The sequence below is a fragment of the Anser brachyrhynchus genome (genome assembly GCF_964034855.1).
Source record: "Anser brachyrhynchus genome assembly, chromosome: 3".
Classification (NCBI taxonomy): Eukaryota; Metazoa; Chordata; class Aves; order Anseriformes; family Anatidae; genus Anser; species Anser brachyrhynchus.
The window spans coordinates 17,102,996-17,130,963 of NC_137696.1; the positions used below are offsets into that span (position 1 = coordinate 17,102,996).

The following is a 27,968-nucleotide window of genomic DNA, read 5'->3' on the forward strand; positions in this document are numbered from 1 at the left end:
TCTTTGTGGTGTTTTATGAAGTTATTTTTAAAATGTATACTGGAGGGGGGGGGGGGGCTCAGTAAAAGCCTTGAGCTCCTAAATGACTTAAAAATGAGATCATTGGCAACTTAAAAGCTGGGTGCCTATCTGCATCATTAAATTCTTCAGTTCTACAGAACTGGCTTTTGTTGATTTGAAAGCAGATTGGGTAGGAAACAAAAATGGGACTGGCCTCAGTCTGTCACGCAGCTCCAGGCACCAGCGCTGCTCTGGAGCATCTTTCAGGAGCTGCTGCGTCGGGGCTGGGGGTGGCTTCGATGCCTTCTCATAGCTGGGTATGGGAGCATGGAAGCACAGGGCAGATGGCTCCCTGGTTTTCCATTAGGAGTCAAATGCAACAATTCCAAAAGATAAATCAGTATTGTCATTATTTATATTGATTCTTAATGGCTTTTAAAAAAAATAGCATCCTTGTTTACTCCGTAGAACACAGGCTTTAGCATGACAGAGCCCTGTACAGAATGCAATTAAGCTGCTGAGTAATTGCTGCTGAAGTTGCATACACACAGCAGCTCAGTGGCCACAGGGAAGGCTGTTTAATTCTTTCTAGCTCCGTTTGCCAGCTTGTTTGCTTAGCACCCTTACAGAAAGGGCAGGATGCTGTCACTGGCTGAGAGTAAGGATCAAGGTGCAGGTAGGAAAACGAGCAGAAAGTGTTGCATTGCTCTCTTGGGAGCCTCACAAGCTGTCACAGACTCTGCATGGTAGAGCACGTGATGCTCCCCGGGCTCTGCTTTGAGATCTGTGTATATTACAATTACTTCTCAAGCAATAGCTCAGTGGCCAGCTAGTTATGGAATTTAACATGGAAGTACAGCATGAACAAGGACTTGCCTTATTGGGACTAGCATGTGCCACTGCAAAGTTTCCCGAGCGTGTTTATAGCTGCAGAGCTCACTGCCAGTGAGCTGCTTAATGTGTTTGTGAGATGGTTGGCTTTGTCATTAGATAAGAAACCCAGTATGAGAAGTTCTGTTGGAAGAATGCTTCCTACAAACTTGCATTAGAGAAGAGCTTGCTATCTTTAGAATGTTACTGTTTGGTTCGGTCGTGAAGTATTATAAAGAAGTATTCATGGATTATTTGAAATAAGCGTCTCAGATATAACAGAACTCAGTAACGAAGCTCACCTAATCGAAGTATATGCTTGTAAGCCCAATAAAAATAAATGCATGGTGTATTTAGAAGAGAACTCTAACCTCACGTTCAACATAAATGTACAAGATGTTTTGATTTATTGGCTCCTCCTGAGGCTGTTTTGCTTCAAAATAACCCCAACAAATGATTTCATTGTTTCAGACCCTTGTGTATCTCAGTTGCTCTTTGACTCCGCATTGTCAGAGAATTTCAAGTGGAGAGTGCAGAAATGATTGCTGTGTTCTGCTCTCTAAATACTGGTTTTGTTTGTTTTTTCCTTGTAGGCTAGAAATGTCAACACGGGTGAACTAGCAGCAATCAAAGTAATAAAACTAGAACCAGGTAAGTGTTTCCTAAGTGAAATAATAGGCCACTGAGACTAAATATTTTCATGCTTGGAATACATTTTTGCAAAATCAGTTGACTTATTGAAAAAGTGGATAATTGCTGCTTTTTTTAAGTATAGAAGAAAATACACTGTTCCAAAAATAACAAACGTGGTGAGCAAGATGTGAGAGAAAAAAATGTAATATGTGGGGGAAAAAAAAGTAATTGGAGAATGGTTAAAGGAAAGCTGATAAAAAAAAAATCAGGGTGAGTTGGGTTTTTGGTCTTAAGTACTGTATTTTTGACCCAAGTGGTACAAAAAACCTGCAGAGAACAAAAGAAATGAGGAAGGTAGCAAGACAGAAAAGAACTCACCTGGAGAAAGCATGGAGGGAGAAATTATAAGAAGGAAGGGTGAAATAATAATAATAGGTGAGCATTAGCTGATTATTGGGAATTGAGTAAACTCACTCAGTTTGGCATTGAGTAAATTTCCGGAAATTTTCTTGCAAACTCTGATTAAAAATTTATTATATGCTAGGTTTTTACTTGAGCCGTGTGTGTGTTGTGATTTTACATGTGCCTACCCCCAGCAGTTCAGTTGTAGGCCTGCAAGCACTGTTCCGTTAATACGGCTAGACATGTTGAACGTGAGTACAGTAATTTGGGAAGTAAAATGCCCAGCACTTTTCTGACTTCTTAACTATTGGTGTTCCATTTACAGATTAATGTTGGGGTGGGTGGTAGAATATTTGAAGTATTACCTGATTTTATCTTTAAGGTCTGTGCAGCCAAGAAGGGGAAGATGTCACTGCATTCTTCCATTTTTCTCTTAAACTCTGGGAGCGATTAGAAGTGTGTGTGTATAATGCACACCCATTCAAAAATAAATAAGTTCAAGATTGGACAGTATGTTACAGTGTACTTCCAGAAGTGCATATTCATCACGCATCTCTTACTCAGACTGAAAGTCGTGGTCTCGGATTATCTCGTCAAGTTCTGCTACTTTAATGTTTCATGACAGTTCCCACCATTGGAGTACGTGGCTATGCGTAATGCGGGTTCTCAGTCCAGCTGAGACGAGCAGCCGTGCCGTGTCTCCCTATGGAACTATAAAGATAAAACAGGGAAGGAAACTTGCACAGTGCGGAAGGAATTGCAGGAGTTCAGACGAAAAACATGTCAACCTTTCAAATAATGCAACTTTTTACTCAAGTGCCTGCTTTCACTCTCTCAGAAGGGTAAACTGACTTGTTGCACTGAGTAGGGCTCGCTGAATCGCGCAGTGTGCGTGGTCTGAACAGCAGACTGTCTGAGGATGCACTGCAGCTGAGCGAACTTGCTCTCATGCTACACTGACAGGGACAGCAAGTGGCATCTTGCAACTGAATCAAGTAATCCTGGCAGCCTTTGGATACCGAGTGGTGCACAGAGTGAGCTCTAGTTGCCCTGTTTGCTTGGTGAGCTCGGTTTCGCTTTGTAATTGTCACTTCTGGTTGTGGTAGAGGATTGACTCACAGCTTCATGTGGGCAGCATCCGTGTTCCAGAAGTGTAGTACTGGCCTCCTTCCCAAGTTTTGCATACGAAGATTAAGGGCTAATCGTTTTTAGGTGCTTACACTGCTTTAGTATTCTGAAAGCAAATCAAAGCACTAGTCAAACGCTGGAGGAGTCGCATCCTTTCATGGAGATAACTGTTTTTATGTGAAAACAGTTTCATGTTTGTATGGCTAAAGATAAACCCAGGATACAGTGAGCCATCAGCAATAAACCATGAATACTAAACAACTGACTGTGAAGTTAACTTAGAGCTTGTGATACCAAATTTGCTTTCAGTGAACAAAATACCCATGAACATTGGATTTGTGGTTAAGGAGTACCAAACTGTTAGATGACCCGTACATTAGTGTATGGGAAAACTTAACACATGTGCTTAGATAATAGTTTGGCCAGTTCTGTCAGAATTTGTGTGGCATTTGAAACTTAACAGCCATGATAAGTGATTCGGGTTTGTGACAACTGATAAATGTAAGCTTATTGTCTGTATTGAGCTTTTTAGACAAAAGCTTTGCCTCTGGTTTAGAAACCCTTTCATTTATCCTGAAGTGTACTACAGGAGTAGACTAAAAGAATTTTGATGTACTTTGAATTTTCATGTTTCTGCAATTTGCTTAAGGAGTTTAAGAAGTTGTTCAGGAAGTTAAATGATTATTTTAGGTCTTCAGGCTTATTTTGGGTACAAACTCCTTGAAGTTGGCAAGAATTAGTTGGTTTTGTACTGTGTATGTCCAGTAACTATGCAAACTTCAAAAGAACTTCTTTAGAAATAATGTAGCAGGCTAGCTATAATTTACTATGCCTTGAGACATTTCAGAGGAGGCCTAGTGCAAGATAATAAACTGCGAAGGAATGTATGACATTTATTTAAAGAAAATAAAATAAAAATTGAGAAGGCTATCAAATTTGTGTTATTGACATTGTCTTATATATTGATGTCTTTTCAACCTCTGTAACTTACCTATGAAATGCGTGCATAACACCACCAAAACAAAAACATCTCTGGGAAACAGAGTTTGGGATTTACAATTCCATACATGTCTGTCTCTGTCTATATCTGGTAAGAACCTTTTATAGAAAGACAGGTATAACCTAAGTACCAAATAGCAAGATAAATGAAACATTTATGTCAGTATTTTATCTGGACGTAAGTTATGTACAATCCATAAACTTACATGCTCACTGAGTTTACTGAGTAGTCACAGCAGTGCGCTATTGTTTTTTGTTCAGAAAGGTGATAGAATGAGTCTTGGACATGTGGCCAAAAATTGCATTGCTTTGTGATGTTTTAAGAACCTGGGATATTGGCAGGGCATGTGCAGATGGACACAGTGGGGCCTCAGGAGAATAGAGATTAGTAAGAGATGTGGCCCATATCTTAAGAGGTATCCACAGACGACAGTCCATCTGTCCTAGAATGAGACTTGTTTTTGTAAGAATATAACTACTTATTGCTAAAGCCTCTCTAATTATTATTGCTTTACAGCTGCAGTATGTTGCAGTATGTGAAACTGGTAGGCAATTAGTTTTAATTACTCAAAATGCTTATTTTATAAATGTGTACTGAAAGCCTAGTTGAGATGCGGGTATGGAGCAGGCCAATGAAAATATGCATTCTTCTGCTTTTTAGGAGAAGATTTTGCTGTTGTGCAGCAGGAAATCATTATGATGAAAGACTGTAAACATCCAAACATCGTTGCTTATTTTGGCAGCTATCTCAGGTACAGTTTGTTTCTTTTGTTCACTTTATAAAAATGCTTGTATATTGCCTTGAAAAGGACAGGTTCTTAGAGCGACTTAAGTAAAACATAACTTACCAAATAAATACCATCTATACTTGCATACTTTTTTGCCATTTACTTATTCCGCTTGCTGCAGTCTCCCTCTGTAAGTAATGTTTTCATGACAATGTAGTCACGTTTTCTTGGAAACAAGTTGCAATTTAAATGCTTTGAATTTAACGTTAAATGGAAAATTAAGCAGAAGTATGACAATGAGAAGAAAGAACACGTGTATGTAATGTCTTTTAAATGTTTCAGTGAAATGTCTCAAATTGGCAAAGCTTTGGGAAGTATATTGCGTAATACAGAGTTCTCAGAACTGTTTTGACTTCATTGGTCTTCACGTGTAAAATTGTCTATGAGGCCTTGAAATTAAATGCTATGGGGAAGTGAAGAATTGTTGTTTCTTTTCATTTTTTCTTTCCCGTGCTTACTGGTCCTATGTTAAGTTTTAAGGAGAGTCCCACTCCGAGGTACCTTAAAGTGTAAACTGTGCAGCCTTTAAAAAGCCCTCTGGTGCTCGTGTTCTGGATTTGATTTGAAATATAAACACGATTGATATTTTAGTTTTTATCTTTGCTTTTCTTTCTTGAGCTGCAGACTTGTTTAGGTTATTTATTATTGTGGTATATACAGTTGTTCTCTTTTAATATTCCTTTGTTTAATTCCTTTTGTGAGTTGTTATTTGAACTTGTTACAAGTACAATAAACTCATGATCCATAGAGGAAGTCTTAGAAGGTTGATAGCTTGCTCCTAAGAACACTTGCTATTATTTCTTAATACAGCCTGGTAAGTGGACTTTTTAATGGTGGATTTTTGTGAAACTAATATTGTCATAATTTTAGTTCATAGAATCGTTCAGGTTGAAGAAGACCTCTAACATCATCTAGTCCAACCTTTAACCTAGTACTAAAGTCCACCACTGAACCATGCTAGTAAGTTCTACATCCAAATGTTTCTTGAAGACCCCCAGGGAAGGTGACTCAACCACTTCCCTGGGCAACCTGTTCTAGTGCCGCACAACCCTTTCAGTAAAGAATTTTTTCCTAATACCCAACCTAAACCTCCCCTGGTGCAACTTGAGGCTATTATCCCCTTGTCTTACCACTGGGTACTTGGGAGAAGAGCCTGATCCACCTAGCTACAGCCTCCTTTAAGGTAATTCTGAAATACAGTGAGGTCTGCCCTGAGCCTTCTCTTCTGCAAGCTAAACAACCCCAGCTCCCTCAGCTGCTCCTCACAAGACTTGTTCTCTAGACCCTTCACCAGCTTCGTAGCCCTTCTCTGGACATGCTCCAGCGCCTCGATGTCCTTCTGGTAGTGAGGGGCCCAAAACCGAACACAGTATTCAAGGTGCAGCCTCACCAGAGCAAGGCACAGAGGGACAATCACCTCCCTGGTCTTGCTGGCCACCCTATTTCTGATCCAACCCAGGATGCTGTTGGCCTTTTTGGCCACCTGAGCACACTGCTGGCTCGTATTCAGCCGACTATCGACCAGTAAGCCCAGGTCCCTTTATACTGGGTAGCTTTCCAGACACTCTGCCCCCAGCCTGTAGCACTATATGGAGTTCTTGTGCTTCAAGTGCAGGACCTGGCACTTGGCCTTGTTGAACCTCATACAGTTGGCCTCTGGCCATCAGTTCAGCCTATCCAGATCCCTCTGCAGAGCCCTCCTACCCTCCAGCAGATCAACACTTGTGCCTAACTTGGTGTCATCTGGTAGTAGTAACAAGCCTTGTAATAAAAAGCTATTAAAAGTCAATGAAAAGTTGTAATGCTCTGTAATGCAGAGGCTTCTCATTGCTTTCAGATATTTGCGTGTCTTCTGTCTGCTTGGGAACAGTCTATATTGGACATGATAGCTGTGCATGTTGTGAAGGTTGCTAGACCCTACTCCTAAGGGGAGGATGCCAGCTTGAGTATTTCATACATTTACCAGACTTCAGCAACTCTAGCTGAAATTTTCCATGATGGATACCTGCTGCAGCCAAAAACTTCTGAGCAATTTTGGCCAAGTGCTTTAGAGATTGAAGGTGAGAAGATGCAGGTGTTTCCATATGAAAAGTCTGGGAACATGAAAGTCTTGCAACAAAAAATTACCATCTTTGAAGCAGGAATATTTGACAAGTTGGCTTTTGTATTTGGAGTGCACCTTTCCTGTTTAAAAATCCTTTCAATTTTGGCCAAATTATCTTCTGAAATACCGCATTTCTTTTACCTTCTTTCCAGATCTGTTAGGGCTTGGGAAATCCCAGTGAGTGTTTTCGTTGTAGCCAGCAGTTTGGTGCATGTTTGTAGTGCTACTGGAGAACTGAACACGTGTTCCCTGGCTTGCTCAGCCGTTCCCTGTTTTGCTGTGGGGTGAACTGGGGCAGGATGTTGAAATGGAGAGCGTGGAGTGCTCGTTTCTGCTGCCGGTGACCTTGGCGCTGAACGTCTGTGTAGTTGGAGAAGACTAGGATTGGACAAGTCCAGTGTACTAGAATTTGGAGGCGGTTCTGGGGAAGAGAGAAAGCCCTGCCTACAGACCTCACAGGAGGAGGAGATGTCATGTGCTGAAGGCAGACTAATGGTGTCTTGAGGAGTTTATCCCTGCTTCTTGCGTTCAGTGCCCTGAATTGCCCTGGATGCTCCCTGAGAGCATGTGTTATCGCTGGTGGGGATTCATTGCATCGTTCTCAGCTTCATTATCTTTTTAGCTTTTTTGTCCAGTGAGGGATAAAGTGTTGCACGTTCCCAGGTGTCATTCGAGTCAGTAGGGTCTGTGTTTTGAATTACGTTCATTCTACAGGCACTTCAAAGGGCTGCAGTGGAGAACCTCGTCCTACTCGTCCTTCACAAAAATCATTTGGGATGGTGCATGAAGGCAATTTCCAAGAGAAAAAAATGAATCTTCACAATAAGGTTAAATAGAAATGCACTGAAAGTATGGGAACGAAGAGGAAAGCCAACCATCGATGAGCTCATTAGGGGAACCTCATCTGTGCTATACGCTGATTGAGGCAGGGGGTTGTATTAGCAAGAGCGTGCAGTTGTGTGCTCTTTGCGTTCTCATGTGCACGCAGGGAGCAAAGTCTGATTATAAAATCAACAAGCCATGCTGTTCTGGCATCCCATACCTTGGAGGGTGCTTGTCTTGGCAGCCTGAATGCTTTTTTTTTAAAAAAAAAAATTCAGAGCTGGTCTGTGAGCTGCATTATGCACAAGTTTGTGCGGTGTGCATGCAGATGGAGTGCAGGTACATGTAGGGACTTGGTTCTGTGAGCTTTCTCTGGGAGTGTCTGCGCTTCGGTTTTGACTCTTCAAGGTTAATTTGAAGGTTAATTGAGATTGTGTGTTACTCGCATTTGGGCTTTATGTTGTGCATGAGCAAGTCTTAGTACCGATGCATACCTTGGAGTCACATTAAGGATTAGAGAATTTGTGGAGTTTGTAGTCTGGTTGACAGCAGTTTACAGCTTGTTAGGTGGTAAAGTTGGCAGGGGGGTATCGTGACCTCTTGAGGGGGAGAGGATTTGAAAGCTCTGTGTTAAAGTGACGAAGGTTTTGAATAGATGGTGCACGTTCCAAAAGTTGTGTGGTTGGGACCAGGTGTGTCTCACCCTCCGGTCATACCTCCCCAGTCTTGCCAAGCTCAAAGCCTGCCCGTGTTTGGTAAGAGAGCACCTTTTTGTACATTAAGATGACCTCTGCTGCACGGCATGCCTCTTTGTGCCTTTCTGCAGTGCTGGAAAGGAAGCTGTACTGACGTTTTCCTTGATGTGAGATGTGAATCCTGCATGCTCCGCAAACATGAAAGTCATTGTTATAAACCTTTCAAGAAGGAACATTTACAAGGAAGAGGTAATTGAGGAATCATAGAATCATAGAATATCCTGAGTTGGAAGGGACCCTTAAGGATCATCAAGTCCAACTCTTGACACCGCACAGGTCTACCCAAAAGTTCAGACCATGTGACTAAGTGCACAGTCCAATCTCTTCTTAAATTCAGACAGGCTCGGTGCAGTGACCACTTCCCTGGGGAGCCTGTTCCAGTGTGCAACCACCCTCTCTGTGAAGAACCCCCTCCTGATGTCAAGCCTAAATTTCCCCTGCCTCAGCTTAACCCCGTTCCCGCGGGTCCTGTCACTGGTGTTAATGGAGAAAAGGTCTCCTGCCTCTCGACACCCCCTTACGAGGAAGTTGTAGACTGTGATGAGGTCTCCCCTCAGCCTCCTCTTCTCCAGGCTGAACAGGCCCAGTGACCTCAGCCGTTCCTCGTACGTCTTCCCCTCCAGGCCTTTCACCATCTTCGTAGCCCTCCTCTGTACACTCTCCAACAGTTTCATGTCCTTTTTATACTGTGGTGCCCAGAACTGCACGCAGTACTCGAGGTGAGGCCGCACCAGCGCAGAGTAGAGCGGGACAATCACTTCCCTTGACCTACTAGCGATGCCGTGCTTGATGCACCCCAGGACACGGTTGGCCCTCCTGGCCGCCAGGGCACACTGCTGGCTCATATTCAACTTGCTGTCTACCACGACCCCCAGATCCCTCTCTTCTAGGCTGCTCTCTAGCGTCTCATCGCCCAGTCTGTATGTGCAGCCAGGGTTTCCCCGTCCCAGGTGCAGGACCCGGCACTTGCTCTTATTGAACTTCATGCGGTTGGTGATCGCCCAGCTCTCCAACCTATCCAGATCCCTCTGCAAGGCCTTTCCACCCTCATTCGAGTCCACAACTCCTCCAAGTTTGGTGTCATCAGCAAACTTGCTCAAAATACCTTCTATTCCTACATCCAGATCGTTTATAAAAATATTGAAAAGTAGCGGCCCTAAAATGGAGCCTTGAGGGACCCCACTGGTGACCGCCCGCCAGCCTGACGCAGCCCCATTTACCATAACCCTTTGGGCCCTGCCCGTTAGCCAATTGCTCACCCATCGTATGATGTTTTTATTTAGCTGTATGGTGGACATTTTGTCCAGTAGGATCCTATGGGAAACCGTGTCAAAAGCCTTGCTGAAGTCCAAAAAAATCACATCAGCTGGTTTCCCTTGGTCCATCATACGGGTGATCTTATCATAAAAGGAAATCAGGTTAGTTAGGCAGGACCTACCCTTCACAAACCCATGCTGGCTGGGACCAATGACTGCTTTGTCCCCCAGGTGCGCCTCAATAAGTTCGAGAACCATCTACTCCATGATTTTACCAGGCACTGACGTGAGACTGACAGGCCTGTAATTGCTAGGGTCTTCTTTCTGACCCTTCTTGTAAATTGGCACAACATTTGCCAGCTTCCAGTCTACCGGGACCTCTCCAAATTCCCAGGATCGTTGAAAAATAAGGGAAGAAGGGAGGGCTTGGGCTCTGTTGTGCTGCTAAAATTACCTTGAGTTGTTTTTCTAACACTTGAACTTCTGACGAGAATGTAATAACTGTTCCACTTGGGTTTGTTTCTGGAGGTGAGGTTGTTTGCTTTGTGGAGGCACTGACACATGCGTCCAGCTGTCTTACCAGCTGCTCTCTTTAACCAATCGTAGTGGGAACACGTTGCTTAGGATAACTAATAAGAAGCTGTTCATGGTGATTTTTGAGACTTCACATGAAAATGGACTGTAAACAGAATTGTTACGTTCCACTTCGATATAAGTCTTGAGATTGTGCAGATGCTGCTTCTCATCATACTGTGTTCAGGCTGGGGATGCTTCTGTGTAGAGGTGGGGGAAAGGGGAGTTTTCCTCTGGTCAGAGAATATCAAGATACACCTTGGCAGACCTAGAATGTAACACTGGCACAGACAATTTGTATTTTGGCACTCTCGTGTGTCTGCTTGGTCTCCTCCCCTTTCTTTGGCAGATGGTGCACTTACTGCTTCTCTTTCGTTTGGGCAGTCGAATGGCCGCCGTGGAGGCCTCTCATTGTCTGACCTTTTGTTTTGCAAGTACTTTCCAGTGCTAAGAACAATAGAAAAATACCATCGTATCCTATACCTGGCACCTTTCTGCACATTGCTCCCCAGGTTTTTCTTCTGCTTACATATGGATTTCCCAGGCAGCCCAATTTCTGCCTTGCTGTTAGCCTTGGTGTGAGGTTGCAGACACTAAGTGGTACTGTTGATGCTGTCAGGGTTTTGTTTGCTGTGCTTGCTGTGTGCTCTGCAGACCCAGACAACTGTGTACACTGTTGTTGTTGATTTATTTGGATCTTCACCTGTCTCAGCACTTAGGCACCGTAATAAACGGCTTGATAGTGAGTTAGAAATGCAGTCTCCTCTTTTGATGCTCTTACATTTTTTACTTTATAGTAGAGCCTTTCCCCATGGGGAAGCTAGTGCCTGGTGAGCGAAGGTGTGAATTAACAGCACTTACCTTTCACATTTCCTACCGTGTGGGTGCTTTGGTGCCGTCCTGAGGCTGCTAGGACTGACCTAGCTTTTCTCCACTTTGATGACAGCATCGAAACAGGATGTAGCCACATGGGAAAGGTTGGGTTTCATGAGCCCAGTGCTTCCCATTGTGTCCCCATCGGAGACCTGTATCAGTGTGGGGAACAAACAAGGGACTTGCAAATGCCTCTCTCTTCTTCAAGGTTTCTTTTTCACTCTTGCTCCCCTGCTGCCATTGCTAATTCGGATGTATTGCGGAAGTACTGGTATTGCTTCTGTGTCTGATTTTGATAATTTATTTCAGTGAAAAGTCTTATTTCAAAGTAGTAGCGCTTTAATTAACCACTCCAAATGTAGGGTGTAACAGTGACTTCCACTGCCTAAAACTTCCGTAACACCAGAACAACACCTTTCGCACCACTAGTGGAAGCAGCCACTTTGCTTTGTGGATCCTGTGGAGGATAGACTTAGGGAAGGAGGAGATCCCAAAAAAACAGTTCTTCCTTGGAACAGCAGCTGTTATTGCTGTTGCCTACTGGTGAGAATTCCTTGCAACTTGCAGCCCAAGGGATAAGCTCAGCATTTACACCTATACCCTGCAAAGCACTTCCATGAACATTGGCATTTCTCGCTAGAGTGTCTTAGCTATTCTCACAAAGTCTCATCAATGCAACAAACCCCAGACCAGGGGTCACAGCAAGCTGCAGAACAATCACCAGTCGGCCCTGAGGTGGTTGTTTTTTTCTCTCGTGTGTGTTTTGACGGCCAGGAATGACCAGGCGTGCCCCAGATTTTCTGATCTCCAGGCTGCGCTGCCCCTCTGCATTCACACTTGTGACGTCTGCCTCATCAGTGAAAAATACTAAGTGAAGATGGAAGATGAAAACCATAACAACACTTTTTGCACTCTGCTGTTTCTCTGAATCCTTCAGCCCATTGTCTGTTTTAGGAAAGCACCTTTCAGTGTGGCACAGTGAGTCAAACGAAATTGATTATCTCTGTCAGAGAAATCAAAGATACCCTGTGCCCCCTACCACCAAAAATATCCACAGGTATTTCTGAGGGAAAAGACGTCGTCTGAGTAGTCGTCCATGATACGGGCTCCACTCTGCCTAGCTTTGACTACAGTACTAGTGTTTTACTCCATTTGTTTTGAAAGAAATTGAGTTGAAAGATATCCCTACGGATTTTCTATGTTTTGGGTTTGTTTCTTTGTTCTGTTTGGTTGGTTTATTTAATTGTTCTGCTCTGAAAGAGGTGGAGGAGAAGTGAAAATGAGGAAGAAATGAGAACCCACTATTATCTCTCTACTCTCAGTAAAAGTTTCATTTTCCTAGTACATCTTTAAGAAAATTTAGTGTGCACGTGTTTCAATTAATACAGCAAACCCTGGAATATTTTGGGTATTTCATTATCACCTGAAGATCAAATCATATTCATTATTTTGACTTGTACTTTTCGTAATACAGAGCTCATTATGTTGTGCTTTGTAATGCTTGAGTCCTCTGACTTGTGTTTTATAGGTACAATTCATTTCTGACAGCTAATGAATTCCTTTCTTCACTTTTTAGACGAGACAAGCTATGGATTTGCATGGAGTTTTGCGGAGGTGGCTCTTTACAAGATATTTATCATGGTATGTCAAGACTGTAATTCCTTAAAAGCTAAGTAAAGCTTGTTTTTAAAGAATGGAGATGATTACAGTGTTTCGAAATCAAAGAGGATGAATCTTAAATTTAGTATCCATAATAATCCACTGAAGGTCAGTTTTAGCTTACTTGGGTATTTACGTAATTGGTTGTTTTTGTGAAACACAATGAACTATAGTGGGGTGGATTTTTTGAGCAACAGAAGTTCCTTCCTTCCTTCATCAGATCATATACCAATCACTACTTTTCTAAGATTGTAAAATTAGACACTGTTGTGTAGTTAAAAAAAAAAAAAAAGGCTTGTATCCCAATGCGCTGCCTTACTTCATAGCTGTTTTGCTTTTGAGCTTTTGAACTTTGCTTTAATAAAATCAATACCGCTGCCTACAGATACTTAGATAAGTGGATTGATTAACATGGATGCTCTTGTCCTTTTGACCTGATGTATGTTTGTATTGCGGTATTGCCAAAAGGGCCTTTTTTATGCATGACCTGTGAAAAGCAGAGGTGACCTATATATTTGCTTTGGGCTTATGAGTGGTCAAAGAAACAAGGAGTGTGTGTAAATCTATTGCATAAAGTCAAGATCAGTCAGTTGATTGCTGGTTTTCAAGAGACAAAATCAGTTTTAAGGGATTTTTATTGCCCTGGCAATAAGACTTGTTTAGGAAAAGACTATGTCACAAACAAGTATTGGCTCCTATGGTTTTCAGGTGATGTTTTTCAGACAGGAAATCCATCCAGATTCCAAATTGCGAAGATTTTCTATGTTAGGTTCTTCACATCCTCCTTGTGCATAAACAGCTTGCATGTGTTTTTATGTTTAACTTGGGTGCAATTAATGAGGCACCAATTCACAAATTCACGCTGCGTTTGTGGTGCAGTCATTTGAGTGTGGCCTTGTTGATCCCTGATACCTTAACCAGTGATGAACATCAGAGCACCGTGCCTGATAGGCTTTGTTTCTCGGAACACCTGTAGAGTAGGAAATGAGCTCATGTTGCTTAAATGCCTGAGCAGATGTACAGGAGCCATTTCCTATTGCAGCTGATTTTTTGGCTTCTCTGCTAGTAGCTAGAGTGAAAGGTTCTTTTCCAATCTTAATCATGTTCCAATTTTTTATTCCAATTGAACCAATTAAATCTCAAGTAAAAAAAAGCTATTTAATTTAATTAGCATTCAGTTTCTCAAAATAAACATGGGTTTTGAAGAAGCTAAGTAGTTAGGTGCTTAAATCTTATTTAATTTTTAACTCCCTACTCCTTTGCGAAACCCCATCCAACTTTTCAGTTTGCAAGCTTCTCGTGTTTTGCAGAGAAAATAGTGAGGACCGCTGGTCTGGTCATAAAACCTTGTAATTTCGGGATCAAAGTCTGGTGGCTGGGGACGGTCACAGGCTGTTCCTTGCTTGTGGTTCAGTGTTTGGTTTATGTATTTGTTCCAAATGTAATTGTTTTCATTTAAGAGACTTGAGTGAACATGGGCTATGGAGGGAGGAGAGGAAGACTCTCGGAAAGCTCCTGAGAGTGCTCAGAGGAAGAGTGTGAGGAGGTGCCCAGTGTGGCAGGCCCAGGAGCAATAATGCTGGCAGCTCGTGCAGAAAAGGGATGAGGAGGTCGTGTGGCTGCAGGGAGGCCAGGAGCAGAGAGCAGGTCCCACAGCAGCAGGAAGGATGGGAGGAGAGAGCAGGTTGCAAAGGGTGGAAGGAACTTCGTGGAGCGCAGAGGGGCCGGAGCTCAGCTCTGAGTCACTCAGTTGGAAGTCCTGGACACAATGGGTTTGTGCAAGGGAAAGAGTTGTGCTTAAATCACTGCTTCTGTTTGTTGTTTGATTTTCTCCCTCCTAATTGCTGTGAGAGGTATACATGTACCAAGTAACTCATTTCCATTCCGATAGGGCTACACATTTCTTGAGCTTTAAAAACCTTCTGGTAGTATTTGGGATGCTCCACCTGAGGGAAAGCCTAAGCACTTTCACTTTGAGAATCTTACTGATGTAAGATCCTATCAGTGTGAATGGACATTAGTTGAGGTACGGGTTTGGGAAGGACAGTATGACAGTATCTTATCTGATTTTGAGCTTTATTCATTTTTTTTTTCCCCTTCCATTTCAGTGACTGGACCGCTCTCAGAACAGCAGATTGCATATGTTAGCAGAGAAACACTACAGGTAGTGTGTTCCAAGGTTCTTGTGGTTGTATACCGTTCACATTTAATGTAAAAATATTAAAAGCTAAAAGTAGAAGCTACAAAAACACATCATACCATGGAAGTGCAGTGTTTGGAGGGCTTAATGTTTTTCCCAGACTTCTGAGGAAGTCCTTTATTATAGCCTAGAACTGGTTCATGTAATTGCATAACCCCAAATTATCCTGGATCATTTGAGGGAAAATTGACATCTACTTTCTGCTGTTATTTTTTTCTAAGGGGTGTGGGGTGGGGGGAGGAGGAGTCTATTTGTCTATATTTGTAATACAAGCTAGTTATTGCAAGTTGGAAGGAAAACTTTTAAAGACAGTTTTGCATATCTGATTGTTGATCTGTGCCAAAAAGAAAATAGAAAAAAAAAATGCCTTTGTACTTGAGATGTTCCAATTAAGGTCATCAGCTTCTCCTCGTGGTCATGCTAGCTTTCATATTTCTTTCCTAAATTAAATATTAAGCTCACCAGTAAACCTTCATGAGGACCAGCTTTTTTTGTTGCATCTTGCCTCCATGTGAGAGAGCAGCTCTTGGCTTCCGCTGAATGCAGGGCTCTTGAATGCCATCAGTTGAGAGCTGTTGCTTCTCACAAACACTCTCTCAAGATAGCTCTGTCCCTGAGCCAGCTCTGTTGCATGCCACTGACCATTTCTCTGCACTATGCCAGAGGTTGCTGACTTTGAAGATGTGACTTCTTTTTTTCTTACAAGGAAGTCTTGGCTTACCTAGCATGTGGGAGTGTTTTGATAATTGAACTTTTAATCCCTCTTGTTCTTCTCAGAGTATGGAGAAATGGTTTAATAATCTAGAATTTAATTTGTGAATTTTTTTATTGTTTGGGAAGCCTTCTTGGCCAGTATGTGTAGATTGATTATGAGAAGGAAGTGTGCTACTTGGTGTTTATTTTCTAAGTGTTATCAATGAATACTTCTTTTGTGTATTTTACAGTTGTCTGTAACTGCATGCTTACACCACACTCTGACCAAATACAATGTTTGTAGTTTCTGGTATCTTGTAGTTAATAATCTAGCAGTCATTCTTCCTAGTGAAAAATCAAAGAATATAGTCCATCTGTCCAAGTGATTTGCCCAATGTTAATCTTGACATTAATTTCCTTCAGTCTGGAGTTTCATGTGAATGCCTGAAGTTAGCTTTTGATGTCCATATTTAGAAAGCCATTAAACGATATGAACACAAATCACTCACTGATGGTTCTGAAAATACAGGCCCTCTAAGTATGGACTTTGAAGTACCTCATTCTAGGCATTCAGTTTTGAAAAGGGTGGCCTCAGATTCTTTCTGGGTAGTGGTAAAGGTGAGTTGTTGGGCTTTTTGTGCCAGCGGCACCTTGAGATTTAAATGTAAGGAGTATACATGTGACTCTCCCAGCTAATGCCAGTTGTTGCAATGGTTGGGCAAATGCTTTAATTGCACTCTTTACTAAAAAAAAAAAAAAGTCCACTTTTTATCTGCACACCTGCCTGCAGTGAGGACTCTTAAAATCTATTGGTCCAACTGTATCTTTAGTCATTTGCCCCAGAAAGCCTAGGTTAAAACATCAGCGATCAGGGCTTTTGTAGTCTGAGTTGAATTTCATCATTGGTTAGTACTTCAGCTATATTGCATCCAGGTTTTTGTGAACTGACTAAGAAAAAAAATCCCAAAACTATATTTTCAGTGGCACAGTTGTCAATATGAACAAAGAATATTTTGAAAATTTCACTTCAGCGTCTCAAGCACCAAGCCACGTAAGCAAGCGTTTCCCCATTTGGGTGTATTTAGGACCATCCATGAAAATGCTGATCATTGAAAACAATTCTAATTTCTTTTTGAAATCAACTATGTGATGTCTTGCATGAGCGGCCGGGGGGGAAACCAAGTTCGTCTTGACATGGATATCTGCAGTGAAATGTAGTCCTTGTGGAGGTTCATGACCGCACAGCCACACGGATGTTTACCTGCAGTTTGCCCTGTGGAAGAGAATTTTAAAGATAAGCCTGGGGCGTCAAAAGCAATGAGATCTGAATCCTCTTGCAGGGTTTCAGCTTCGTTAGTATTCTTCCAGATAATTTCAAGTTTCTAACTCATATCAAGGCACTGAGTCCTAAAATGCTTTGGTGCCCTGACAGAGACCTAGAAGGACAGCTGAATAATACTTCCTGCAGAAATGCATGAATTAGGGTTGAACTCTGGTGTTAGCCCTGGGGTGCTGCCTGCTAGCACGGTTCTGGAGTCAACTGAAGCCTGTAATGATCTAGGAGATCTCTGCATTAGGTATCTAGTGATCAGACTGTTGAATAGAGCAGTGTTAGGCAATTTAAAAGTAATTAACTTGGTCTAGAAAGGCGACAGCTAACATGTCCAGAGGAGAATTTGAATAGAAAATATTTGTCTCAATAGACTAGTAGCTGGTATTCTTTCCTTCCAGCCTGTGCTTAGATGTTACCCTACTATGTATACTGAATTTGCAAGTGCATTTAAGATACACTGAAGTAAAAGAATTTTCTTCAGTCAGAAAGTCATTTAGATGACTGAAATGGATCCTAAGTATGTTTGTTGGTTAAATATCAAATGCATATGAAGTGAAAAATGTTGGACTAAATTATTGTGTAAATATTTTATGCAGGGATTATATTACCTTCACAGTAAAGGAAAAATGCACAGAGACATAAAGGTAAGTAAAAACTGAATGGAATTTCGGTGTTTTTAAAGTAGTCTACACTATCACCTCTTAAGGGTCTTCATGGTTACACAGCAGTTTTGGAAATCATCTTTATAAGGTTTTTCTGTTTATTAATATTATATATATATATTTTGCCCAGCAAAAATAAAAATTTGAAAATACATAGAAACAGTTTGTTCTTTTGATTGGAGCCACACACACATTTAGTCCAGGGCTGTAGAATTCCGGCATTAGTCACCTTCCAGAAGGGCACATGTACAGATGGCCCTGAGCGTGTGCTTTGTGCAGAAGGAAAGGCTCGGTGTTTTCCCCACCTTTCCAAGAAGCTCGAAGTACCCTTCCGGCTGAACCAGCGAGTAAACAGCTGTTGCTTTGGCTTCTTGCCTCTTTTCTGGGGAGCAGATTGCAGGGCAGTGGCTGCCGTTCTGCCTGGTTCTTGCCGACTACTTGCGTCTCCTTCCTCATGTACTAAAATTAGAGAGGGTACCACGAATCAGGGCTCATAGCACTGACTTAGGTAAAACTTCATCTCAACAGAGTTGTATCAATAGTAGCTTGCTCATACTATTATACTCTCTGTTAATAGTTTCCTTCTGATACTTCCTGTTGACTTTTTGTCCTTGGAGTTTTATTACCTGCTGCTTGCCTTTCTAAACTCAGTCTCTGGCTTAAACTTGGCAGGCTTCCCTCCTGGAAATCAGACAGTAAATTACTGGACTCCTTTGTGTTGTGCATGTGATTTTTGTTGTTTAGTTGTGTTTTTTTTTTTCCCGAACTAGGGATACAGTATACATAGTAGCTTTAACCGTAGGTGCGTTCTCACTGACTGCAGGAGGATATTTGGGTTTTGAGCAATGGTGAAAATGATTTCTGAATGAGCGATTAATTTGGGCACTAAACTTGAAAGTTTTTCATCATACTTTCCAAGCATCATTTCTCATCCTATAAGGATACAGTGGATATATATTAATTTCTAAACAGAACTGTGCTGATAAAATCCACTTGGAATGCTTACAGTGAGGTTTTTTATTGCTTTTTTTTACAAGCTGTTCTCATGAGCGTGGAAAAATACTATTTTCATCTGCAGTTCTCTTGACTACTGAGTTATGTTTGCTTTCCTCAGTAGTTATGTATTTAGAGTATCTGTCCTGTTAGTCTCGAAAGGTGGACAAGGTCAAGAGCATGTTAACTGGGCTGTTAGACTGTTTACCTAGCTCCATTTTTGAGGCTCATTAGCTGTGCTTGTGCAGGATTTGTCAAAATGAGTTGTGTGGCTGGAGTAGGACTGCAGGTCTGATTTGTTCCCTGTGAAAACCCACCGCCTATATATAAATGATGCTTGGAAAGCCCTCTGTGCTGCCTTTCTGCCCGGTTTATGGGCAGCACTGACATTCGTAGCTCTGTTCAGCTTTGCTTAGCCATCTCCAACCTTCGCTCAGTTCTGCTTGTAACTGGTTTCCTTCTTCCAATCAGGTTTGTTCACAGTCCTTTTGTGTGGTAATTTTATGGTATCAACTGTCGCTTGGGGTTGGTGCTGATTATTGAAGGGGTGCATATAGCCCCACAGCAGTGAACTCTTACAATCGAGCACTAACAGAATCTCTGCTGCAGAAAGATGGAAATAGTTTTGTAAAACACTTGAATATCAAGGGAGGTCCTTAAGGCTATAATTGTCATGGCTCTCAGATGAGACAAAAGCAGCTCCTGCATATGAAAAGAAAATCAAATTACTTCCGCCGTGACCTTTAGAGTTCTTATTTCCTTTCAATCACTCTAAATAGCAAAAAGAAAGTAAGAATTCATCCGCATAGGCAAATGATCATAATTCTGCTCTTTGAGAGGGCTTTGTGTACAATGGGAAACTTTGTAATACCATAGGCTAAAGAATATTAAACTTGAAATTCATGAGAAACCCTGTATATCTAAGTTCCTTTATATCACAGAATGGCAAGTAGATAATTTCAGAAACATTTCCTTGATAAAGCTACAGTTTCCTTGAACATGCTAATCCTTGATTTATCTTTTGACCCCTCGTTTGCCATTAGATCTCACATAAAGATTTTTTTTAATATACTATCAGGGAAATCTGCATATTCTAATTGAACTGCACTTTTTTCTTTTAAGGGAGCAAACATTCTTTTAACGGATAATGGACACGTAAAATTAGGTAAGTAAATAAAAATCTGTTAAGCTGTAAGTTGTGTGCAGGCTAAGCAGTCTTTTTGTTTAATTAGGTAAGGAATTAATGAATTTTAGATTTCATTTTCTCTTGCTGATAATATCTGACTCAGCACCATCACATTAATATCTTCGGAGTAATTGGAGTCTGGTTTTGGAACACTGAAGTGAAACTTTCTGATGTTGTACAGGAGATGTAAAAAATCAAATCATAGGCTTTTATAAAACTTAGCCTTTTTCTTTCTTGTGTTGATAAGAGGGACATGTTTGTGTGCAGCCTGCATATTTCTTAGGCGACTGAGAGGGGTTGACCAAAAGAATTTGAGAGTCACCAAGCTTCCATTATTTGCTTTTGTTACTTATTTTTTGTTAAATATTTCCAGTATGTGTAGCAAACTCTTAAAAGTGAAGAAACCAAACTGTCATGGTCATAAACAGTGAATTGCATCAGATCAGTTATTAACTCTTCATTATTTTTTTTTATATAGCTGATTTTGGAGTATCTGCACAGATAACAGCTACAATTGCCAAAAGGAAATCATTTATTGGCACCCCATATTGGTAACTATGTTTTTAATTGTTCATTGATATAATAGTAATGAACATAATACTATTGAAAATCTTGTGTTAAAAGCGTGCTATGTCTTTCTGAGTAGACTAATCAGTAAAGGCTGTCCAGTTTTCATGGGATCATGTCTGTTTTTGTGCTACGTCCTGAATTAGCTGAGCATCAGAAGAAACGTTCAAATACCTTGAAAAACTTAAATATTGTCTGTGTTCTGCTATTACTATTGTCCAGTGTATCTCAGTTTAGTCTGATTTTAAATCTGTCTGCAGTCTTGCTTGTTTTTAACTCTGATCTTAAATTTTTTTCTTCCCCAATATCCATTTTGGTGTCTTGGGTTACTTCCCTTTTATGCCAGACCTGTTTTTTCTGCAACTCTTCAGCTGGTAATGAGTTTCATTTGTTTATCTCTGCAGATTCTTTTGCCACTTGTGAAATGTTTTCTCTAAGACTTCTGTTTGTTTATTTTTAGGCATATAAGGCAAAAAAAAACACCACCACAACAAAAAATGATAGAAAAAAACCTGAAGTTTGAGTTCAGTCTGTACTATATCTTATTCTTTCCTCAGTAAACTAGTTTGCATAATTTATCTTTTCTGAAGTTCAGGTTTTTCCTTTTTTTTCTCTCTCTTTGTACTGGACGTGGTTCCCTTTTTGCCTTGAAGTAAATGATGCACGTTCTTCACTGTAAGATAGCACTTTTGTACATTTCCTAGACAGATACTGCAAGTTCTATTGTGTGACAGCATAGTATTTATGAGAAAAATGTATGTAAAAAAAAAAAGCTACATTCAAATATGCAGTCTTGAAATAGACTCAAGCACAGCATTTTTAGCATTTTTCTGTAGTGTAAGTCACGCCAAGGCACAGATTCGCTTCCCTTCCTGAGCAGCGCAAACACCCATCGGTCATGATTGTGTAATTGGACTGTCACTCTGTTTCCTGACTGAGATGTCTGGGGTGACTTCAGTCCTGACCTGTATCGCTATGTAACTTCCAAACTGGGCCGTGCTTCTCAAATGACACGCCATAACCTTAAACAATAATTATGAAAGCATTACATGGGTTATATACTGACAAAAAGCATCAGGTTTTCTTTGAAAGTCATCTCAGATCTGGGGAGTAGAAGCGAGGAAGCAAAGCTTGAGGCTGTGGAGAAGAAAATTTAGCTGTAAGCAGTGTGAAGATTTGAGCAATCGTTAGAGGTATGGGCAGGGAAGGGCACCATGGTGGGATGGGAGAGAAATGAAAGGCAAAACTATTGTGCAGTAGCTTCAGTTCTAGAAGTCCCACTATTTACCCTTGTGTTCCTTATCCTCCACATCTTTGTAAAGTTAACATATTTCCCCTCTACACCAATAACTCCTTCCTCCCTTAGTATCTTCCTTTTTGATTATTTTTTTAATGAATTCTAATGGAAGTTTATGTAGATGTAGTTTACACCAACCGTGAAATAAATCATAACACAAAAATCTGATGTTATCTTCAAATATGCAGTTAGAAATATGTGTTTTAAATAATACATCATTTGAAATGTCTCTTAAGTAATGCTGTCTGCTGCTTTAATGTAGCACTCATTAAGTGATGTTCTTCAGTCTTACCTATATTGTGCTGCATTTCCTATTGCAGTGGTCCTTTTCAGGTGATCTGGGCTAACTAAGTTCAAAGCTTAAAAACTTCAGCACTTCTGACATCTGATATGACTATATCAGACAATCAGATCCATGGTTTACTTTGGCAATCCAAAGCATGCCACAATTTCTAGAGAATTATTTTATTTAGGTATCCCTATTTGTGTTTATGTTTGTAAACATTTTTCCCCCTGAAGATCCGAAGCTACTTTGTAGACTTAAATGGGGTCCTTGACATAACAGTGAAGCAGGTTTTCCAAACAAGAAGTACTCTGCAGAACTGACAATAAGTCTTCAGGCCTTATGCTTTTAGGAGAAAAGAAAATTTGTCTTTTTTGTTGCATTTCTAGTTAGAGTTTTTCTCTTCAAAGTCATGTGATTACTTTCTTGGGCTTATATGTGTATTTGGGTGTTGTTTGGATTTTATTCTGGTTTGGTTGTCCACTGGTAGGTAGTTCCCTGTGCTCCTGCACAAGATTGTTTTCATCCACTTCCTTCCTGGTAGGTAATAGAGGAAAACTGCATCCTTGCTACAGTGAAGGAGGGATCCTAACGTGGGAATTGTTTGCCACTACTTTCAGATGAATAAACAAGTACCACGGTGTTTATTCATTTGGAAAAAAAGGAACTAGGGAAAAACTTGACACAGTTTTGTGGACTTCAGGTTGAAATTTAGAAGTTCAAAATCAAGAAATGTATATATGAAGTACCTTTTTACACGTACACGTATGCACGTGTGTGTATATATACACAGAAAAATATAAATATATATGCTGTGTATTAATTGAGAGCTATGGGGAAATGAAAAACGTGCTGCTGCATACAGAAGAATGTTTGATTTGTGATGAAAAGTGTATCTAAAACAAGACATCTTTCGTCATTTAGGATGGCACCAGAAGTTGCTGCAGTGGAAAGAAAAGGTGGCTATAACCAACTCTGTGATCTGTGGGCAGTTGGAATAACTGCTATAGAGCTTGCTGAACTTCAGCCTCCAATGTTTGACCTACATCCAATGAGGTTAGCAAGGGGTTAAAGCTTGGTGTATAAACACAGCTTTATAAATAATCTGTTTAGATTAGCTGGCTGTGTGTGCTTGTGGTGTTTGGGGCTACTGCAAGCATGTTGGGTTGTAGCAATCGTAAGAACTCTTTCTGGTGCATAAATATGTGGTATTGTCCTGGTAGCGTCTCTTAAACTGATGGACTTCTTACTGCCAACAAAATCATGTATTTACTAATCTGTCTCGTGTGTGCGTGCATGTATCCATCTCGCAATGCAAACCACCTAAATATTGTTTTTTCAGAGCACTTTTTCTAATGACGAAAAGCAACTTCCAGCCTCCTAAATTAAAGGACAAAATGAAATGGTAAGCACTTGAACATTTCAGTAGATAACGGTCATGTATTTTGCTGAACAATTAATTCTAATGTTTACCATTTCATTTTACAGGTCCAATAGTTTCCATCACTTTGTGAAAATGGCACTTACAAAAAATCCTAAGAAAAGGCCTACAGCTGAAAAGTTACTACAGGTATAATTTGTGTGTGTTTTTTTGATTTGTTTTGTTTTTGAAGGTGTAAAACTAAAATGTGTTTATTATGACTGATTGGTATTTTAATGCCTTTTTTCCTTCTGTCTTTCAGCATCCTTTTGTTACTCAGCCACTAAATCGAAGTCTTGCTATTGAACTTTTGGATAAAATGAATAATCCTGATCATTCCACTTACCATGACTTTGATGATGACGATCCTGAGGTAAGAATACGTTTTAACCATAGAATCAGCTTGAGTTTTTGTTTGCCAACAGAACTAAATGATTAGATACTTAATTATTATTTGTTGAGCCGCAGAAATGTGATCTCAGAATGGTCTGCAGGGTTCCGTTCACTTCAGTTTATTCTCTTGTTGCATGTGTAGACTTCTGACACTTATCAGACACTTACCAAAATTCATTGTATTTGAGGGAGAAAAGATTAAAGAGATTTAAACATTTTAGTTTTATTTGTTGTCCTTCCGCATTTTGTGGTGCTAAAGTACATGTGGACTCCTCCAGTCCTGCATTCTGTCATGGACCCTACTTTCTGTTTCTTCGTGAAAATATCTGTATCTGCAAAGAACGCATTCATAAAATCACTCTATATCCATATATAACTTGTTTCTTTGCTTTTAATCTACTGTCTCAGCAACTTTCTTACTTAGAAGATAATGATTCTGTAGTTGTTTTTGTCAGCTGTTTTGCTGTGTTTCTTGCAGATTTTATTTTCTATCTTAGAATATGAGACTTGATTTCCCTCGTGATTTTATCAAATGCAAAGTCTCTGATTTTCTACTTTTAACAGCAGGTTAAAAATATCATGCTTATGTAAGGTGATAAACAGAACAGGACTGAATTGATTCTTAAGAGAAGACTTATTTTGTTATTGCATCCTATCATATTTAATTGTATCTTAGTGAAGACTTCCAAGATGTTTACAGTTCATTATTTAATTACCTCTTATGGGGAAGAGAAATCCTTTTGGCACAAATTGACTCATTTATTGCATAATTGTGCTTTGTGTGTATTGTGTGTGTGTGTTTGTTTTTTTTTTTAAATAGGGATAAACTAGTCTGAAAATGTCTTCAAATGAAAATAGGCTTAAAAAAGCATCTACTTCAAGATACCCGCTTTCAGATTTTGAAAGTTAAATGAGGTTTTGTACTTTCTGTAGAATCAAAGACAAGTTGACATGCACTGAATCTGCTTCTTTTTTCCTTAAAAGTTGAAATAAATAACTGGAAAGAAGCGAAAGTAAAATTTGGTTTTTATTGTGCAGTGCAATCTTCAAGTGGGGAAGGAGGGGAAGGCATAAAGATTGAATAGTCAATACTCTTAAAAGCAATTCCAAGTAGCCAAGCTGTGTAAAATAAATCTAACTAAATTATATTTAATTTAATTAAGTTAAACATGCAAGAAAACCCTTAATGTGTTTGACTTTCCCAAGAGAAGAGTTTCTGATCCTTTATGTCTCCATCAGGAGACAGCACCGAAGAACTCAGTTCTGCTCTTTAACATAACCTGTGAGGATCAGGTGGTGTTCTTTACCTTACTGTCTGTTCAGTGATGGTAGACAACTCTGAGGCCTCCCTTAAGCAGTATTTCTGTAGAAACCAGAAAAATAAGGTTTTCATAAACTGTCATAAGAAGTAAGATAGCTGTTTTCAGTGTGCCTTATGTTAGGTAAGAGTTTGGGTCAGACTAGCTTGCACTGAGTAGCTTTCCTGGAAATTGTACTGAATCATTGATGTGCCATTTCCCCGTGTCACTTCTACATATTTTCCAGTAAGAATATGTCTTTATTTTGGGCCACTCGGCTGGAGAACCTCTCTTCTCTTTCTGTATGGAGTCACTTCAGCACACGTTTTAGTGACAGTTATCTGTGGCTTTCAAAATAGTAATCGTTCTTATGTCCATTCTGGTTTACCTTTAAGAAGTCTCTTCAGTTGTCCAATGTATATCACTTGTCAGTTATCCCGTAATAAAACCTGGTATCAGGAAAAAGTTATGCCTTGTCTGGGGAGAAAATACAATAAAAACTGTCTCACAACAGTGATCAGAGAAAAACGCATATTTTCATCATTTATAAAGGAGCTGTATGGGTTGACGGTATCGAGGGGATGAGCAACTTGTCTTGAATGTCTTTTCAGTTTGTTCTTCTGGATGCAAGTTCATTTGTTGTTCACCTTACGTGGTTTATGTGGGGTTTTTGCTGTGTTCATGGACTTCACAGCTAGACATAATCCAGTTCTCTGCGTTCATCACATGGCTTTGGTCTGTTCAGTGGGCTTCAAATACCATTACCTGTGGTGTTGGATCATCTTCATCAGATAGGCAACTTAGATGTCACTTCTCATGTCTGCCCAAACCTTGTTACCAGATAACTTTCCATCACTGCTTTTAATCTGCCTGCAAAATGAGATTGATAGGGACACTTGGGAAAATGTTTCCTTACAAAATAAACGAGTGTAGAAATCTGCCTCTGCGAATAAAGCAGATGATAAATTATCTGATGCATCTTGAGCAAGTTTTGTATTTCAGATATCCTATCACAGATAAAAGTTGTGGTTGACACTGCAGTCATTCTCGTGTGTCGAAGATGAGAAACGTCCATGTTCCTCATATACGTGGTTGAACATGCTCCAAGACCTGTCTGCTCACAGGCTGGCTGGAGATGTTCATCTGAACTTCGGGAATGACCACTCCTTTACTAGTAGCAGTCACCCGAATGCATCCACCAAAAACTGAAAGAAGCAACGTAGAATGGTACAAACAACCCTGGGGAGAATCCTGAACATTAGACCTGCACCCTGTTTTTTTTTTTTTTTGCGTGTGTGGTAGTTGGTCACTTAGTTTTTTGTTGGCTTTTGGAGTTGCAGGAGCTTTTCTAGCTAGCAGTGGTGTTAGCAGGTCTGCTGCCCACTCATGTTAGCTCTTCACCTGGCCCATGGTGCTTTTATGGGAATACTATTTGTTACTTTTTGGGTAGGATAGTATGGAGCGTTGTCTTAAAGATGAAACAGTGTGTGGGGGGAAATGCAATCAGGTTGTTTGGATGTAATCAGGAAGGTCTCCCGTGGATACAGTCAGTATTTGTTTGGCAGCAATATCTGTAATTGTGGCATTTTTGATGTTTTCCTTACTCCAACTAATGGAGTAGTACCTCAGTGGGTTTCTGATTCCAAGACAATTTCCATTTGGGACTCCCTTATGAATAAGGTATTGTAGCTGCTGGCAACTGCCTGTTCCCTATAATCCTATTTATTACGTTTGAGTCTTAGCACCCTCTCTGTTTTGGAGATGAGATTGTTTGTGAGATCTGTACCATGCTTAACGTTGTGCCCAAATGGCATTTTGTGTTGGGAAGTTAACCTACATTTCTTTGTCCTCGGGCACAATTTGGGTGTCAGCTGCTTCTGTTGTTTAGTTGTCAGCATAGGTCTTTCAAGGTGAATTGCAGACTCTGTCCTCATGACAGAGTGATGAGGATTTGACTACTTCCAGTAATTCTGTTAGCCGAGGAAAAGGAAGTGTGAGGGCGGGTTCTGCACGTAGTACAGTGTGAATATCTGTGAACATCTGTGGCAGGATACAGGGAACTTACAAAATAATGCTGCGAGGGCAAAAATGCTTTCTTCCCGCTCTAAACCTGGTTCCTGATGCTGGCATCACGAATGTGCATTTACCCTGTGCAGGTGGGCAGTGCCTCTCAACCAAGGACTAGACGTAAGCAACCTTTCAGTGCTTAGTGTTTGAAATATTCAAGTGGAAAAAAAGGTTGAACATTGAACTGCAAATGTTTTAAAGCTCAGAAGAATGCAAAATAGACAGACCAGAACTATAGAAGAGGAGGATTGTCACAAGCTCCAAAAATGCAAGCCTGACTGTGAGTTGCATTTTCTCTCGTGCACCCACAGTCTTGAAGCCTATCCAGTTTAAAAAAAAAACGACCAAAGCAAACATAGAAGTGAGGTGAAGCACTCTGTACGTATGTTTGGCTTATAATATAAAACAAGGCAGTTGTGTGTGATGCAAAGACGACGGGAATAAAGCTTTCAGATAATAGTTGAGGATTAAACAGTAAACAGAGTTGCAGAGCGTTTGTGACTTCTTGTGGTATTATACCAGTTGAATTTCTCTAATGGTCATCGCTTCATAGTCAAAAGTTGCCGGGTGAAGATTATGATGAGTATTTGTAAAAGCAAACTTAACTTACAAGCATGTCAAATTTCTGACACTACAATGTCATGTTGCCTTCATTAAAAATTGTTTTGCTGGCATATATTCAACAGAAACATAGCAAACATACAATTTTCACAG

At 40.4% G+C, this 27,968-nt stretch overlaps 1 protein-coding gene across 7 annotated transcripts in view; it reads left to right on the plus strand.

Annotated features, from left to right (window-relative positions):
• MAP4K3 (mitogen-activated protein kinase kinase kinase kinase 3) overlaps positions 1–27,968 on the plus strand; it is an 82,799-nt gene that overhangs the window by 8,530 nt on the left and 46,301 nt on the right. For 6 of the 7 annotated variants that reach the window (XM_080584583.1, XM_080584584.1, XM_080584585.1 and 3 more), the window contains exons 2-12: positions 1,464–1,521; positions 4,694–4,784; positions 12,780–12,844; positions 14,971–15,026; positions 17,685–17,732; positions 19,866–19,908; positions 20,408–20,480; positions 23,001–23,132; positions 23,419–23,481; positions 23,565–23,646; positions 23,759–23,869. In XM_080584583.1, the coding sequence (XP_080440709.1) occupies positions 1,464–1,521; positions 4,694–4,784; positions 12,780–12,844; positions 14,971–15,026; positions 17,685–17,732; positions 19,866–19,908; positions 20,408–20,480; positions 23,001–23,132; positions 23,419–23,481; positions 23,565–23,646; positions 23,759–23,869 (822 nt within the window). Of the gene's footprint in view, positions 1–1,463; positions 1,522–1,544; positions 2,157–4,693; positions 4,785–12,779; positions 12,845–14,970; positions 15,027–17,684; positions 17,733–19,865; positions 19,909–20,407; positions 20,481–23,000; positions 23,133–23,418; positions 23,482–23,564; positions 23,647–23,758; positions 23,870–27,968 lie in introns of those variants that run through there. The other variant, XM_080584589.1, reaches the window with a different exon arrangement.